This window comes from Eublepharis macularius, chromosome 4 (genome assembly GCF_028583425.1).
Source record: "Eublepharis macularius isolate TG4126 chromosome 4, MPM_Emac_v1.0, whole genome shotgun sequence".
Classification (NCBI taxonomy): Eukaryota; Metazoa; Chordata; class Lepidosauria; order Squamata; family Eublepharidae; genus Eublepharis; species Eublepharis macularius.
This window is the reverse complement of record NC_072793.1, coordinates 70,138,198-70,156,907: the sequence shown is the minus strand read 5'-3', so window position 1 is coordinate 70,156,907 and position 18,710 is coordinate 70,138,198. Positions and strand designations below refer to the sequence as shown.

At 39.5% G+C, this 18,710-nt stretch overlaps 1 protein-coding gene across 3 annotated transcripts in view; it reads right to left on the bottom strand.

Annotated features, from left to right (window-relative positions):
• The window catches only part of P4HA2 (prolyl 4-hydroxylase subunit alpha 2), a 47,408-nt gene that overhangs the window by 23,080 nt on the left and 5,618 nt on the right, over positions 1-18,710 (bottom strand). For 2 of the 3 annotated variants that reach the window (XM_054976288.1, XM_054976287.1), the window contains exons 3-5: positions 9,472-9,571; positions 5,257-5,353; positions 3,668-3,819 (exon numbers count right to left, since the gene is read on the bottom strand). In XM_054976288.1, the coding sequence (XP_054832263.1) occupies positions 3,668-3,819; positions 5,257-5,353; positions 9,472-9,553 (331 nt within the window). In that variant the 5' untranslated portion in view covers positions 9,554-9,571. Of the gene's footprint in view, positions 1-3,667; positions 3,820-5,256; positions 5,354-9,471; positions 9,572-18,710 lie in introns of those variants that run through there. The other variant, XM_054976289.1, reaches the window with a different exon arrangement.

Below are 18,710 nucleotides of genomic sequence, written 5' to 3'. Positions count from 1 at the left end.
GTTGTTTTTATAATGGATAAAGCTCACTTACTAGGCAAAATGCAAAGACAGGGAGAGCGGAAGATGAGTACGAGGGGGAATAAAATGACAAATAAAAAAAAGAGGCTTGATGGCAACAGAGCTTACACTCTAAACTAGGGAGAGGGGAAAACAACAGAATGGATAATGTTGGAAAATGGTTTTGGTTACAGTTGGGAATGGGGATTAATAGGACAAAACAAAAGGCTACACATAAAAAGTTGGTTTTGAGGAAGGAAAGCAGTAGTACCACGAACACCTTAGAATGATGCCGGTGAGAATTTCCTGTTTCATTTGGTGTTCCTCACTGATTTTAACTGATCCTCCTTCCCACTCACGTGTCTGCACGTTTTGTTAATCTTTTCAAAATATTTTTATTATTCACTGCCTTGGTGATCTTAAGTCGGTAGAAAGGCAATGTAAAAATGTTTTAGTTAAAATTAATAACCAGCCACTACCTCAAAAAAAATGTTACATAAGTCAGACAGCAGAGTCTTTTCAGTAGTTCTATCCTCCAATGACTGGAAAAACAAAGAAGCCATTTGAAAAAATTTTCTTTAGATGTAAAGGAACAGAGTTCCAAACTCCACCCCCAAGCCATGATCCAACAAATATTGCATACTGCCAAATCTCACTATCACTTATAGAAGGCAAGAACTTCAAGTGCAAGATGTTCCATAGCAGACAATGGGACAGGTCTGGCTGCACTCCCAGGATGCACTCACATATGGCCAATATCTTAAATGTGATGGAAGCATGAAGCACTAATTGTAAAGAGACTTCTTTCACCATTGCTGTTGTAATTCTAACACAAATAATCTTCCAGCGAAGACAGCCACGTTCCTGAAGCTTTCAAAGATTGCCATTTTCATTTGGAAACTGTCCCAACATTTGCTACAACTCCTGGATAAAAATAAAATATACTTCAAAGCCTCTAAATTTTTAACTTTAAAGAAATGTGGTCTAGTTCTGAGAAAAAGCACTTCCTCCTAACACATTAAGAAAGCAAGTTGTTCTCATCTAAAGCCGCTTCAAAAGAGAGGTTTATCATACAAAACATTTACTGAAGAGCAAGTGAATGATAAATTATATATAAAGCTTCTCTCATACACTGAGATTCTCAACCCTTGGTTTTATAGATCAAAAACCTCTGCAAATCACATCTGGCTAACAGAATTTGATTGTCATATATCATAGTAATTCGTTAAGATTAAAGATTAAAAGAACTAAAGGCAGTTTGTACACAAAAAGAGAAACCTGAATTATGAAGGTTTGTGTGTCACAATAGCAACTGGACATTGTGGGAGAGAGCAAGGGAGACCTTATCCTTGCCCCAAACCCCATGCTTGGAATCATAAAGTGCATTACTTACACATATTGAGAAAAGGAGAAAAATAGGCCATGCTCACTTTTACTTGCTTAAAATACCCCTGCTATGTTTATTTCAAGATTTTTTAACCTTTTGACAAGGAAACTTTCTCGAGTAGGGGACCTTATCTCTGCTGAACTTGTGGGCACTTTTGAAATCTTGAGGAAACAATAGTGAATGCTAACACAAAATGGCTATCACAGGAGGTGGAACAGATCACAAAATGCAGAACTTGAGGGCTATCATAAAATGGTTGGCGTTTTCAGACTAAGCATCCTTCTATGTTGGGGGCAGATATTTTCCAATGGCACTGCTGCAAACCCAAAGGGTTTGGGTTGGCACCTACGGCTCCACAGCGGTAAAGGAAAGCCAGTGCTGGGTTGTTGCTGTATGGAAGAGGCACTTTGGGGACAAAGCAAATGGCACTACAAAACACATCAGCAGGCACTGTAATATCTTTAGGAAACATTTCAAAACTTCTTTGTTTAAGAAACGTCTGGGGTCTCCCGAACTTTTTTATATAACTTCACAGTTGTAATACTAACAGTTCTATCCCAACATTAAACAAACCAAGGGGCTTGAAAGGGTAATGCTTTAAGTCAAGTAGTTAAAACCCGAGTAGAAAACAAAAGTACAGTTCCTCTTTCTTGATACCCAGCACAGAAGTTCCAGTCCCCATTCCAGGTTCACGCCTTACAGCACAAGGTAAGTTTTACAGCAGTATTTTCTTTAGGGACCATGTAATGTTAGAAATGATAAAAAGAGTTTCAAAAACATTACAGATACGCACATGAACCAGGATATGGTGCTGAACTCAAAGTATTTGGAGATGAGTGAATTCCACTCATGTTTTTACATGTTCTCTACAAGAAATACCTGTCTAAACATAGAAATCATTACTTGCAGCTCACCGAGTGGCCTACAGCAAATCCAAATTTGAACCTACTTCAAGAGCTTCCGCAGAGGCTACAATGCTACTCTGAGAAAAACCACATGCCACATACCAAGGTATTTGTGACCTAAGCACACCTCACTTCTACCACCAGAAAAGCAGTTTCAGGAGAAGGCACTCTTCACCCATTCCCTGCCCACATACCCTATGACAGCTTTACCCACCTACAACGTTCAAAATACCTGTTTAAACATTTGAAACTTTGCAAGGAGGAAAGTTGTGACTTGGAGAGGAATAAAGGCAGGTGGGGGAGGATTAAGCACCATCATCTTCCATGATGGATACACCCTCCCAAACTTCCTAAGAAAAAAAAATTAACGGCCCTCATTGATGGCAGAGATGTAATCAAATTGGCACTTATTATCATTGCTGGTAGGAATGCCTGTGGATCACTAAATTTGGGGGGAAATCTTAAAATAAAATAATTACCGGGTATGATATACCACACCGTCTAGAAATTATACTTTCAACCTCTAGGAGACCTCAGATATACTTGAGATACGCAGAGAGCTAATCTCAATTTTGTTAATTGCAGCAAAAACAATAATTGCAAAATGCTGGAAACTAAAGGAAACCCTACAATACAACAATGGGTTAACAAAATTTGGGAATACCTAGTCGGGGACAAAATATCAGACTATATTTTAACAGCTGAAAATAAGTATTTTCATTCTAATTTCTTGGAAAGATGGTTCCCTTTTCTTGATTTTATAGAGAAGAAAGAGATGAAAAATATGATTCCAGGTAGTCTTAAAATAATTGCCATGTATTAACTTGCTAGCCAATTACTGTTATATCAACCCGATGTTCATATGCATTGTTGTACTGTGACTTCAAATTTTTGTCATGACTTCCATTTTTGTATATGAATATAAATGTTTGTAAAATTCAAAAAAAAAATTTAAAAAAACAAAACAAAAAAAGTGCCAAGGCTCTAATATGTATGTTTTCCTTTAACACAAAGTTAGCCTTGAATGCCTTAACATCTATTCTACCATCTCTTTATCAAGGACATTCCAAGCGCATAGGGTGAAGTCTGTTGTACTAGAGTAAAATTCAAGAACCTTGAAGACCAATAAAATGGCATTTTCCACCTCTACAAGTATTTCTTAGCTCTGCTCAAGCTTGATTATGCTTTGCATTGTATCTCTGCATCCTTCCTGACTTCAACCTGCCCTTTATTATATATCCCATCTCACCTTCTTTCCTGAATATAAGGACTGATGGACCTTCATTCTCATTCATACCTGACAATCTACCTTTGACTCACAAAAGCTTATACCATGGAAAATTTTGTTGGTCTTTAATTTTATCAAGGTCCTCCTCACCCTTGGTTGAATCCTGGAGAACAAGATTCTCTAGCTCCAGCCATTCTCTGTTTAGACGTTTCACCAGTTTATAGGCATTGACTGGGTGTGCAAGATAACCCTCTGGATCTGAACTGGATTTTATAGTTAGGGATTCCATCCTCTCAGCCCAACTGGAAAATAAAAGAAGCACAGAACATGATTTTATTTTTAGCTGCCCCACACTAAGTGTTGAGTTAGTAACACTATTTATTTTAATACATGTATTAGCCACCTAGAGGAGCTTAAGGTTGCTTAAAATATAAACATACTCATACATTAAAAAATGGCTAAACAAAAGCCAGACAAAGGGAAGATTGCACTAATGAGGTCCAGGGACAGAAGGCAGAAGAGTAAGGGGCAATAGGAGCGTTGTTTATTGTTTGTAAGTATCACATGTTCCCAGTAGTTAGCTCTGACCAGCAGTCTAGCTGGAGAATTCTGTACTAGCTGCAGCTTCCAAACACTATTCAAGGGTAGTCTCAAGCTGAGTTCATTGTAACTAAGGCATGGATCCCTGTGTCTAGATCTGACTAACGAGGAATGGGGATGGGCGGTATATAAATTGAAAAAATAAAATAAAAATAAAAATAAAGCTGTGCAAATGCACTCAGAACCACCACTGCCAATTGACTTTCTAAGGTAACTGCTGTGTCAAGCAGTACTCCTAAGCTCTGAATCTGATTTTTCAAGGGGAGTGTAACCCCATCTAAAACAGGAGATTTCATATAGCTGGTCAGCCTTTCTACTAACCCAGAGAACATCTGTCTTGTCAGAACTAAGCTTTGCTATATTAATCTAAAAGTCAATTCTTTAGCTGTACTATGTATAGTTCTGAGGAGTGTTCCCTTTTGCTCTTCTAACTTATTTAAACAATATATAAATATCCAAGATCAAGTACTGTATATGGGGTTAGTCATCATGTTAAACCAGGTATATGAAATGAGACCAAACAAAACTTAAAGAAGCCCTGGGAAAAATGTTGCATGTAAGCTTCCACTTTGTTTACTTGGAAGTTATATATAGAGAAAATGATTTCTCCTGAAATAAAAGGAAATTAATGCTAGGAATACTGTTAATTTAATTTACAAAAAATCCTAAATTTGAAGCTATGCTTTCCCCAGCCTACGCTTTACTATCCCACTGAGGATACGAACTAGAAAATAGTAAGACTGGAACTTCAACAAGATTTTGCTGGACTTGGGTAATATTGCAATAAAATGAAGTTTGCACAAATTACGATGATTTATTGTAAACTGCTTCAAGTATCTGGTAAGCCAAAAAGGCACTTTAGAAATATTGTAAATAAATAAAACCAGTTGCAACGGCCTATCCTCTGGGGAGCCAAGTAGAGGAAGGGCAAAAGTAGGTTCGTACCCAATTCAAAGCATAGGTTGAGGTGTAAGGAAGGACACAGGAGAATATATTAAACAAACCCAAAGCCTGCTTCATATATTGTTTTCCTCCAACAGTAAGAATAATATGTATTTTAAACATAAGTCTATGTTCTTTACATGATACTTTAATATTAAAATGGAAAGATAAAGATTTGTCATAGCCTAGCCTTTTACCTTTTGATTTTTAACAGCTTAGATTCTTCATCTTGAATATACGACTTTAATGACTGTACCAGATCTTTTTCTGCATAAATCAGGTCAGTCATCTGGCCTTAAATAAAAGAAAGTCAAATGTTATTACTGACTGGTAATACAAGAATCCACCCCCTTACATCTAGCAAAGATTAAGGGGCAATGAAACTAGAAAGGTTAGTTCATTGGGTTAGATCCTGATTACTGTATTACAGTGTGCACTGCAATTTAAGGCTTCCAAAGGAATGGGAAGATGGGAAAAATCACACTCCTCAGGCAGAGGTTCTCGTGTTTTTGAAAACATTAGTCTGGATCCAAGCAATTGTGATGAAACTTAGCTCCATTAACACCAGCAGAATACATTTCCTAAATTTGAAATATCTCAGTATCAAGAAAAGGAAGTTTACTCAAACAACTTTTTTTGCTGGTTCCCTCCTTAATAGCACCTTTTCAAGAAATACAAAAGAAATTATGGCATTGCATCTTTTACAAGACCAGTTGATGTTCAAAATGCTGGATGAATATTTTCAGATTACACAAGAAGTATTTTGAACATCAGCTAGTTCACTTGTGTGCTCTGTTGACCGTAATACTACCAAGACAGCACCGCAAAGAGCCTTAATAATCATCATGACATTTTCCCTACAAATTAAGTCTGTTTATGGATTTATTATTTTGGAGGCATTTTCTCCCTTTTCCTTTGAAAACTCCGAGGAAGAGTCTATCTTCAAAGGTCTTTCTACAGAGAAAAAAAAACGGTTTGTGTGTGTGTGTTTTTTAAAAAAAGAACTGAAAACCCAGGAGATGTTAGCACTAGTTCTGAACTTACTTCAATTAAAAAATGACTGTAAGAGATTAAAATTATCTTGAAATGGCAGGGGCTTCATTATACAGAGGGGCATGTGCTCATTTATGCATAAACAAAACAAAGGTCCAATCCAGGTTTCTAATTTCTTCTTGAAGAAAACTTGTGACATGTGAGCAAATCAGCAAACGTTGATTAAAAGGCAAATCATCACCTTACTACAAGAAGGCTTTCGTGACTAATGTTTTTTCAATACTACTTTATGAAAAGGAAACAGTGGTGAAAGGTTACAGAAGTTAACAACTTTAAGTGTTCAGCAACTAATATAGATATAATTGTGGTATAAGCTTATTCACACTTGCCATATCATTTATGCATTTGATTCCTTCCAATTCAGCCTGTGATGAAGTCACACAACAAGAATTGTTCTTGGAACTAGAAAGGGGTTCAGGGTTTGTTTGGGGTTTTTTGCAGAGCAGATTTGGAAAAGTCATTTTGGACGATTTTATTAACTGCTTCTACCACTCAAAACTATTTTTGTCTACAATAGTAATAAACTGGTTGACTCCTGCGTGGATGACAAAACCCATACCAAACACTAAAAGCATTCAGGGTGGAGAGGTAGATTGCAGAGAGCAACTAGAAAGAAAAAGAGGTGTCTACCTGCTCAGGCCCTAGAAAACGGAGAGGTTTTGAAAGGGAGAATGGCATTTTTAAATTGTGCCTCCCTGCAATTCCTTGGGGGTCAGAGGACCAACTTGGTTTTGTCTAGTTCAAAACATTTTTGTTTTTTAAAGGAAGAACTCTCTTAAAAAATTAAAATCAGATCACTTTGGGGAGAATGGAAAACAGAAAACAAGTTAGTCAGGGCACAAAGCCTCTATTGTAATATAATATAACCAGTAAAAGATACTTCACTACCATTCCACCTGATCTCCATACAGAACAGAGAGGGTGATTTTTATCAACAGCTATTACGTATTACACCTGTTGTTCACCTTCATTTCTCTCAATCCAGAGGTACTTTAAACAACATATTAAATTTAGGGGTGTGTACCTTGAGTGAAAGAAGTAGACGAGAAAAAGTGGCATTGCTGCATGTTAACTATACCAACATTTACAAGCTCAACAGCAGGAAATGCCAGTAACTTTTACAATCATTCCTTAGTATGGCCAGTTAAATTTAATGTGATATTTTTGTTTACTGGAACCATCTGAATCTTCATTGACCTTGCAAAACTGTCATATCTCACATAAAACCTGCAAAATGATCTTTTAATTTAATTCCTTTTATAACATGTCTGTTTAACAGAGAATGATTTAATACTAAAGACTGAAAATGCCATGCCTAAGGCACAACAGGTGCTAAACTCCAAGAAAGATACATCGATACTGGGAGTCTTTTTTTCTTTGTGTATTCTACTAAAGTCTACACAGTGATGCAGGTACATTATAGGGTTAATTAGTTGATTAAAATCCATGCAAATGATCAGAGAGATATGTAAGCTTCCCATCTCCTATTTGGATGCAACTGAATCTTCATGCAAAGAATGAAGACAATCATATAGCATTGTTAAAAAAAAAAACACCAGGAGGAAACAAATTCTGGAAGACTTCAAAGAACATTTGCAAGACTAGTTAACATGAATTAAACATTAACTACACTTCCAGAGTGATTAAAATGATAAATTTGTCGATTTTCCTGCATTGCAAAGAGTGACAGTTCTAATCTGCACTGAATTTGCAACAATCCTTCAGGTTTTCCAATAAATTCAAATATCAGTCTGCATGCTGATAGACATGGATTGTATGAATGGTTTCAACATTCCTATGCTGTGTCTTCAACATAGTTATGTCCTCTATTGTGCACTGGCTGCTATGGTTGCTGGGTCCCCCAGGGGGCAAAGATGGGACTGAGGGAGCTGGGGGGCAGCAGGGTACTCACTTCCCCTGCATGACTTCATTTTCCAGCACAAAGAGAGAGCTGCTGGTTATGCTGAGGTCTATTTGAAGGTGATATTTAATGAACTGGGCTTCAGCACAACCGGCAGCTCCCCCGTAATTTTTCAGTGCAACAGGGGAGCACAGGCGTGCATGTGTGCTCTTCTCACTGCAGTGCCTCCCCACCCCAGCCAGCCAGGTGAGCAGGGCTAGAGGGAGGCAAGTGGGGGTGGGGGATTCCCCGCCCTGGGTGAGGGTGGATGACAAGCCTAGTGACAAGCCTCGTGGATGCACGTGCGTGTAGGTAGCTTGTGACAAACAATTTTGAAGACATCTATCTGATCAAAACAAGTTTGTGGCATGAAAAACTGCTGCATTTGCCACTGCAGTAGAAAACAATACTATGTTGTGAAAAACTCATTTTAAAACAATAGTTTTATGGCTATTTTATGGTAATTTTCTGTTTCCCCTTTTCTGCAATGCCCATTGGTTTTAAACAAATAAACTAAACTCATAGTAGCTCACTGCTCTACCTGTGTAAAGGAAAGCTGAAACATTAACGGAAGTCACTGTTTGCTGACTGGCAACATCGGTAAGAACTACACCTTTGAAAGAATTCAGTTTCAGATCTGAAATGCAGCCTTGGTCAACTGTTAAACTGCAGAAGGAAAAACGACATCCACTCTTATGTCAAGGCTTGCAATGCACATCCCAGGGTTTTGGCAAAGAGATGAAAATTACTAGCTAAATCATGCAAGAGAAAACTCTCAACTTGACCTGTGTAGCCAAAAGTCAGCAACCACCACCACTACCAAATTCTACATGTTAAATCTGGCATCAAGAAATGGAAAGAATGAAGTGCCTATAGCTAGATTTTTTAAAAAAATCAATTTTATTTATGGCTTAATGCTAAGTAGTAAGTTGCTTTTTAATTTCCAAGGGATAACAGTACCTACCCTACCTTCTGGTCACAAGTTGGTGTTGTGGGAAAATACACATGTGTCATTTCCCTGGTGAAGAGTACATGAAAGCATTATTCATTGCATTGTCATTCAGTACTGGAAGTGTAACTAGAAATGAGCAAGCAGTTCACGCAGTGACTATGATGTCTTAGCAAAATGAAAGTTTCATCTACTACATATATATCTCAAAAAGTGTTAATAATGATATGAAAGAACAATTCTGGAATAAAAGACACTAATAAACACAAGGTTTTGAGAACAGACACAAACATACTTTGGAAGGCTAAGCAGGGACAGAGGGAAAGCTGCCATATTTTAGACATACAAAAATATTAAAATGTGTCATAGCTTTAGTAAGTGATTGTGCAATTTCCTCCCAAAGACCAGAGAGGTAATTCTTACTTTAAAGGAGTGGAGCAGGGAGATATTTTTTAAATACCATATTTTACCATAACACCATTCTGCAATCTTTCCCGTGCTGTTTCATACCTATTGAAGTGAAAAATTCTGCTTGTGTGTGCCACATGCATATACTGCAGGTGAACAGCAAGGATGGTATCCATGGAATCATCTTGAATAAATGGGAAATCTGCAAGAATACAAGAAAAACAATCATTATGTCTTGGGGTGAGGGAGAATCCAAATTGCTACAACCTGAAGTAAAAAGAATGTTTTCAACTTTGGTAATATAGAAGAGTCCAATGGCATTAGTAACAGAAATAGCCTGTTTATTGTGAATATTCATTTCTAGGCTTTGAAAGATCCATCATTCTAACCAAAATGCAATTTACAGACTACTGAGAGCCAAAACACACGTTAAGAAATACCCAGGTTCAGCACGTGTTCTCTTACCTCAAGGTTTGCCGGGATCTGTAGGCGTCCTGGAAGCTTAAAGATCTGTAGGCGTCCTGGAAGCTTAAAGTCCTGGAAGCTTAAAGGATCTGTAGGCGTCCTGGAAGCTTAAAGGCGTCCTGGAAGCTTAAAGCTTAAAATACAGGCACTTGTATTTCCCTTCCCCTTTCTGCTGCTCTGTAAATGCTAAACTTTAAGCTTCCAGGACTCCTACAGATCCCGGCAAACCTTGAGGTAAGAGAACACGTGCTGAACCCAGGTATTTCTTAACGTGTGTTTTGGCTCTGAGGCACCAAATCCAAGCCTCAACAGTATATCCCTTTGACTTTGGAGCAAAGCAAAACAACTTATTTTAGGTCTTTATTAGCTTTATTATAAAAGCTACAGTAGTGCATGGTAAGTTAACAAGCATCTCTTCATGAAAATAAAGTACTGCAAGAACTTCCTGTCTTTCTTTTGGGAAACATCGCAGCTCAGTGGCAGAGCATCTGCTTGGAATGCAGAAGGTCCCAGGTTCAATCCCTGGCATCTTCAGTTCGAAGGATCAGGTAGTACATGATGAGCAAGACCTCTACTGGAAATCCTGGAGAACTGCTGCCAGTCTGAGCAGGCAAGACTGACCTCAAGGGACTGATGGTTTGATTCAGGATAAGCCAGCTTCATGTATGCCTCTATTTGAAGTGCAACAGCTAACCAAGGGGGTCAGGCACTTCTGTGTTATCCGCCTCATACAGTTGTCAACTTGTTGCAACATCGAGACAAATCACTCTGAAGCAAGTCAGCGCATGATATAATTCACCTCATGAAGCAGAGAGCTACACAGCAGTTATTTCAAGCAGCCTCCCCCATATGGCAGCCTTTGCATGGGAAGTAGAAGGCTTAGAAAATCAAAACAAAGTCACTGGAATTGTTTTAGTCTAGCAACAGTAAATTATGCCTTGAAATACTGAGTTACTATGGTGCATATTTAAACATTCAGTCAAGAGAGGAAAAGCCTAATGTTCCAGTGCTTAAGGCCAACAGTCATTTGCACATCCAATACAGTTTAATTGCCCAGGTGTGGGATTTTTGAGTTCTGGTGCTATTGTGAAGAATTCATTCAATGACACTACACGTGTGTGCTGGTGAACCAGAAGAGTGAGCGAGCACTTGCTTCTCATCTGAGACCGTCATGCAGGCAGTGTAACACTTACGGCACTGCTGCCACCGAAAGCGAAGTGCAAAGACCTAGCACGTACACCAGGTTGGGTAATATCCAGGAACCACTTTCTTCACAAAACAGCATGTGCTTCTGAACATTTCAGCTTAAGTCATTTTTAACCAAGTATTTCCTCTTAAGAAAGATACACAAAAATAATAACTTGCCAAGCAAGAGATAGTTCTTGAGGTAAAGCCACAGTGAAATGTATTGTGCCGCTTTCAATTCATCTGCTGCAAAGATTACCCGCAACTCAGCTTCCCTCACCCTATGATGGCACCGGCTGCTGGCTTTCCTTCTGCCATAAACACACACACACATATATATGGCTATAACTATGGGTGCCTGGCTAGCAAATGAAAAAAATATTTTTCCCAATATTAAAATATTGGTTCATAATAGAGTAGAGCTACTCTAATATAAAGAGACAGTTCTGCTTCTCAAGTAACTCACAAGTAACCTGAACAGTCTGTAAAGCTGAGTGACAAGTACCAAGGAAGGTCTGCCAAGAGTAAAACCACAATAAGTGATATAACAGCACTAGGGGAGAGAGCCAACAAAAAAAATTCTGTAGGTGCATATATTTGGATATATTAAACCACAGCTGTCCATCTGCAGCACTTGTTCTTGTTTCCTGGAGACATTATACACAACTTGGCTGAGTGAGACCATGAAGGGATTTTCCAGCTCAAACAGTTCAAACCCCTTCATACCCCCTCCGCTTCCCTCCTCGGAACACTGTACCTGCCAAGTCAAAGAATCATGTTTACCTCATCTAGTGGTTTGAATCTTTAGCAATGTTACCATCATACAGAGTCATGGGAACTAATACGCAAAACACTCTCAATGAGTAAACAAGGCAGATTTGGGTTAGAAGAAGGAAGACACCTGGCTATGGGATTTAATAATCCTTGAGTGTCTTCTTTGCACAGCTGTTCCACTTCCGACAACAGCAACAGCATTTCATCAAACTAGAAGAAATACTGCTTGGTAAATAGGTTTTAGAATGGCAATGAAACATATACAGGCACCCCTGCTGGGATACTCTATACGTCCAAGAGGTTCAATATCCAGAAGAGGAAAACAAGAGGTGGTGGGACAAGTGATGGATGGTTAAAAAGCTACTGTGTTCAGTCAGGCAAACAAATATCGAACACCATCAGCCAAGAAATGCTTTGGATTAGCTGATGAGGGGAAATTCATTCAGTGCAACTATTTATGCTTGCACACTACAGTTCACATGTTGGCCAGGTGTCAGAAAGGAAGGTCGTGTTGTGACAAGCTGAGTTTCCAAATTCTTTTATTTGCTGAATATGCCGTTATCTATCATAATGATTTAAGAGATCATAACCACTAGATTTTCTGGTCCTCAGACTCAGTCACGAGGAATGTTTAGCTATTCCCTTGGAGGTTGTTGGCAGAATGAGGAGGAAAGTATGCAGCACAAAGGAGAACGCTCAACAAAGCAAGTGGGGACGTTCTCCACAGTATGAATGTGTTTTGCAGTAATTGTTATTTTAAATATGTCTGTCTGACGTGTTAGTGACTCACTTAACTGTCTAGGGAGGTTTTGTACTAACTAGAGTTCTCCAGATTCTTAAGTTTTCAGGCACCATGAATGCATTGCCCTGCTAGGGTGCTAAATTGTCCAATCGTTTTGAGATACTTTTCAGTTTATTCAGTCTGTGGATACGGACAGGATTCTTGGAAGTTTGAGGCCTACCATCTGCTTGCATGACCCTTGTCTTTCCTAGCCAGTTAAATCTGCTGGGGTGGTGGCTGACTGGGTCCGAGAGGCAGTTAATGCTTCCATGAGAGGGGGGGGGGGGTGCCCTAGCTGTGAAACAGGCTGTGGTGCATCCAATTCCAAAGAACCCTACCCTGAATCCAGAAGAATTCAATAACTGTCAACCAGCCTCAAATGTTCCATTTTTGAGTAAGGTGATTGAATGGGCAGTAAGATTTCTTGTATGAGGCACATTCTTTAAGTCTTTTCTAATCCAGGTTTTAGACCTGGTTTGAGACTGAAACAGCCTTGGTCGCCCTAGTGGATGTCGTTTTGGAACATGGACAGTCTGTTGATTCTCCTGGACCTTTCAACAGCTTTCGATACCATGATATCTTTCTGAGCTGGGATCTGAAGGCACTGTTCTTTGATGGTTCTAGTCCTACCTGGAGCGTAGGTTTCAGAAGGTGTTGTGTGAGGACTACTGCTCAGCCCCTTGGCCTTTAGGGTCCTGCAATGTATGATTTTATACTTTATTTTTTTAACATCTACATGAAATGGCTGGGTGAGGTCATCTGGAGATTTGGGCTGGGTTGCCATTAATATGAGGATGACACTTGGTTCTGTATTGATCCTAGGGAGGCTGTAGAAACTCTAAACCAGTGCCTGGAGACAGTCTGGAGTGGGTGCAAGCTAATAAAATTAAACTTAATTCCAACAAGACAGAAGTCCTACTGGTGAGCGGAAGATCTTACCCAGGATTTAAGGATTGTCCTATCCTTGAAGGATCAGGTCGGTAGTCTGGCAGTGTTCTTGGACACAGGTCTACTGTTCGATAGGTGGGCAGCTGTGGCCAGGACTGTCTTTTACTAGCTTTCACTGGCTAGCCAGCTGCAGCCTTTCATGGGCAGAAGACATCTGACCACAGTGATGCATGCCCTAGTTACATCTAGATTAGATTACTGCAACAAGCTCTATGTGGGGCTGCCCTTGGAAAGTGTCCAGAAACTTCAATCAGTGTGGAATGCTGGACATTTCTGAACATTTGGAATAACTCTGGGTGGACTCATTTATATCAATGGGACTGGATACACCAGGAACTGTTTAAATGGCTTTTTCATTGTATCCCGATTGGTGAATGTCACTGTACTGCATTACTCATCCACTCCTGCTTTTTTGGGGTCTATTTTGTGTTCAATAAAAATCAAGCTAGACCAATTTATAGCACTTCCCTGACAAACAGTGCCCCAAGAACATGCCAATGTACCAGGGTCAGATGGTGCACCTATAAGGATCATGCTCCCCCAAGCATTTTGAGGAGCAGACTTACTGGCTGGCAGTAACTGTACAATAGCTGTTCAACTTAGATAAATACCATGGTTTCTGTTGGCTTCATTTTTATCACTCAACTCTGCCCCTGGACACATGATCTTTATCCCTTTGACCTCACTGGCCCTGCCTCTTGCCAGATTTGTATCTTCAAAGAATTCCACCCTCCCCAGACAGCTAGATTTGATATTCTCCAAAACAGACAAAGCCTGCAATCTTAAGAACATTTTCCTGGGAGTAAGGCCAATTGGAAAATGTAGGGATTACTTCTAAGTTGACCTGCTTAGGACTGCTCCACAAAATTGCAACTACCCATGACCATTCATTAGAAATTCCAAACCAAACAGACGGTTAATGTCCTTTGTCACAAAGAATGTCACAAATTTGTTAACAGGTATAGAGTAGTGGTTGGAGTGATTAGAACTGGGCCAACTATTTTCTCTGACTAATGTTCTTTCAGAGTTGTAGGAATAAAAGAAGAGGGGAAACATGAAAACCACCTAAGGATCTTTGAATGAATGGGATTTTTTAAATGTTACTTGGGAGTTCCCCTGAATTTTTTTTAGTGTCTGTTAAGAAAAACAAAAATGTAAGTGAAGCCTGAAATATGTTCTGTAGCAAGTATGATTAACCAAAATTAAACCTGCATAACGCCTCTTGCATTTGTCTGAATACTTACAAACTACAGAGGGCAAGTCTTCTCCGCCATGGACATAAACAACATTTTCTCCTTTTTTCTTTTGTTTGTTTTTATTTTTGCAGTAAGCAGATATTACTGACTTAAACAAACCAAAGATATAAGGAAAAATAAATATATTCCCTCTTCTAAAACTAGCAGCATTCCATTGCTTAGCTTCCACGCACAGAACTGAAAAACTGTTTCTAAAAAAAGGTCAAACTGACCTAGAGCAGTTGAAAATATTTTCTTTATGTCTATAGAATACATAGGAATTATCAATATATCTAATTCTCAATACGGCCAAATCTGTGGATGCTTAAATCCAGAGACTGGAACCATGAGCAGAGATCTTTCTATAAATCTGAAAAAAGTGCCAGGTTTGCAGAAAAATCTTAAATCTAAAGCCAATAAAGAAATTAAAAACAAGCAAACAAATATAAGCAGTACCTATAGCTTTAAGAAATGAACGCCCTCAGTGACCATTGGTAGGCAGCTATAACAATATTGTCAGCCTTCAAGCCTTGATTTCTGTCAATGTAAGGGAGGGGGAGGGCCCTTTCCAGGGCTATTTTAGCCCTTCAGGGACTGTGGCCAGGCCCGACAGCAACTGTTGAGCAACTTGATACTTTGCGACATGCATGACTCACCCAAGACTGGCTGCTTACTGCCCTTTCTACAACAATCAATCCACAAACACCAGTTTAGTACAGTGGTTAGAGTTTCAGACTAGAATCTGGGGGAGACAGGCTTGAATTATCAGTCTACTGTGGAAGTTACTGGGCGACCATGGGTCACTTACATATTCTCAGTCTAACTTGTTGTGAGGATAAAACAGAAGAGAGGAGAATGCTGACAGGGATACCTGACAAGGTTGTTGTAAGGATAAAACAGAAGAGAGGAGAATGCTGTAAACTTCTTTAAGTCTCCATTAGGGTGTGCAGCAAAAAAAAAAAAAAAACCTGCTATAATTTTGGATTTGGGGGAGAAACCTTTACCAAGACTTTACCATGATCATTTCATGGTAGGCCATTACAGTTCAGGATTCAAATATGTTTTTAAAAAAACCAAGACCATTATTTTCAATGGGAATCCAAATTGAGGCTCTGGGGCAGCTGTTCTTAAATAGCACCAAATTTGTCCACAGTCCTCCCTCTAATCTAAAGACCCTCTAAGTTTCAAGCAGACATCAGGGTTAAATTTTACAGACCTTTGAAGCAGATGCCTTTTGGCCCAGGCACACTTCTAGCCACAGATTCTGGGGGCGAGGGGGGTGGGGAATGGCGCTGGCCTCCAGCATTTAGAAAATAAAATTCTGCATTTCTGCACTGAATGGAGACTCACATAAGAATATTAACAACAAAACATTAAACACAACAAATCTACCCATCATCAACAGACTAATTCAGAGGGGAAGGGAGTAGAACAGGGGGTAAAAGCTCTGCCTCAATGACAATAGTCTCTCTTCAGGCACTTCCTTCCACAATCAAGCTTCCCTTTATGTTTCTGGGAGCTAAAGGGGAGGAGCACATCAGGTGGTGATAGCTCTGCCCAATAGCAACAGTCTCTTTCCAGAGCTCCTGTTCTGATAACCTTGATAACTACCTGATATCCAAACTAAAATAAAACCTTGCCTCACCATGTATCTAAATTTAAACTCTGATATTACGCAGTTTAACCATCCTAATTTTGATGAATGCCTGCTTCTCTTATACACGACTCCTGGTATTTGCTTCAGAGGTGTGGTCATTTACCGAAGCCATAGAGGCTGGTCTCATAAACAGCAATTTGAGGTTAGACAGCGTAGGCCTTGCTCTGGGCCTATGAACTTTTCTCTCACATGGGTACTTTCAGTTTCTACTACTGTCACGTAGTTAAGCAGTGAAGAGGAACACCAGCATTTCAATCACTGAACACACATTATATTTCTCATTTAAACCAAAGGGGTTTGCTGTTTAAGAGACCAAAGCATATTAAACGCAAAACATATGCCTCGCTGCTGTTAAGACCTGAGGGTTCCAGTTATGTGGCTAAAAGCATGATCCCACGCATGATTACCCAAAAATAAATCCGTGTCCAGCAAGACTTAGCCAAATTAACTGTGCAAAGGACTGATGCATTCAAATGGATAGTGCAAGTGACAAAATATAGATTATAAAAATACTATGCTGGATACAATCCAAAGCCTGAGTTTTAAAACTGTAGGACGTTTTTTACTGAGGTATTCTTCTGCACTCAGCAGATTTTCTCCAGCTCAAAGAAATTCTTTCCAAAGAATACTATCCTAAGGTATCTTCAGACATCACAGGTACAGAACTCAAGAACAATCTATTTTACTATTCTTTTATACTTAAACATTTACCCTGGAGAGTAATCTTTCACATAGCTCTTTAGTCTTTCACATAGCTGTTCAAACTTGCACTTATCATTTCTAGTATGTACAGTCAAATTTTTAAAGCCAATTTTTTTTAGCCAAAAACTCTTTCGATTTAATTTCAACCCGTTCGTTCTGGCCTGACCTTCTGGGGCAACAGAAAACAACTCTGTGCCATACTCTTTATGTACCCTTCAAGTACTTGAATATGGTTATGTCCTCTCCGGGCTAAACATTCCGAGCTCCTTCAACCTTTCCTCATAGGATTTGGTCTCCAGACCCCTCATCATCTTTGCTGCCCTCCTCTGGACATGTTCCAGCTTGTCTATATCCTTCTTATATTGTGGTGCCCAAAATTGGACACAATACTCTAGGTGAGGTCTAATCCGAGCAGAGTAGAGAGATACCATCACTTTGCATGATCTGGACACTATACTTCTGTTGATAAAGCCCAAACTCACATTTGCCTTTTTCACTACCACACCACATTGCTGACTCATGTTCAGTGTATAGTCTACTAAGACCCCTAGATCCTTTTTGCACATACTACTGCCAAGGCAAGTCTCCCCCATCCTATAATTATGCGTTTGATTTTTCCTACTTAAAGGCAGAACTTTGCATTTATCTCCAGTGAAGTGCATTTTGTTTTAGCTCAGTTTTCCAGCCTGTCAAGATCATCCTGTATCCTTCCTGACTCGGTCTTCTATCATATTTGCTACCCCTTCCAATTTAGTATCATCTGCAACTTTAATAACCATTCCTTCTATTCCTTCATCCAAATCATTTATAAAAATGCTGAACACAATAGGTCCCAGGACCAATCCCTGAGGCATTCCACTTGTCACTCTTCTCCAAGAGGATGAGGAACCTGTAGCCACACAGCCACTGCTGCCAGCTAGGTATAAACTGAATCTCTGCAATGCTGCTAGTGTAGCTGAGGCTCAGCTTGCTCCACAGAGTGAATCAACAGTGTTATGTTGTGGTTAGTTACAGACTAGAATCTAGGAGACACAGGTTTGAGTGCCCAGTCTGCCATGGAATCTCACGGGGACCTGGCCAGTCGCATACTCCCAGCCTAACCAACCTTAGAGGGTTGTTATAAGGATAAAATGGAGGTGAGCAGAATGATATAAGATGCTTTGAGTTCCCATTGGGGTGAAAGGTGGGGCATTAATGAAGTAAATAAATAATTGGGGTCAGATAAAAGACTGGTTAGTTGGTGGGCGGAAAAGAGGATAGGTGGAAAAGAGGAAAGGTAAGGATATGAGGGCTACCAGGAGGAGGGAGAGGAAATCGTGTAGGGAAGGGGATAACAAAAGGGGGACAAAAGGAACATATCTGTAATGCATTAAATACAGTTACTTAGAAATGCCACAACAATGGGTATTAAGAGTAGATAACATCAAACGGCACTAGGGCTTTGTTTAAATGATAATCGCCCTGCTCCACCTCCTGGATACTGAATGGACTCTGAACTGGAAATTCTGCGTTCAAGAGCTGAGGAATCTTCCAATGTTACCAAGATCTCTGATTTCAATAAATGTGTGATTTCCCATTCTGTCTTTTATTCTTC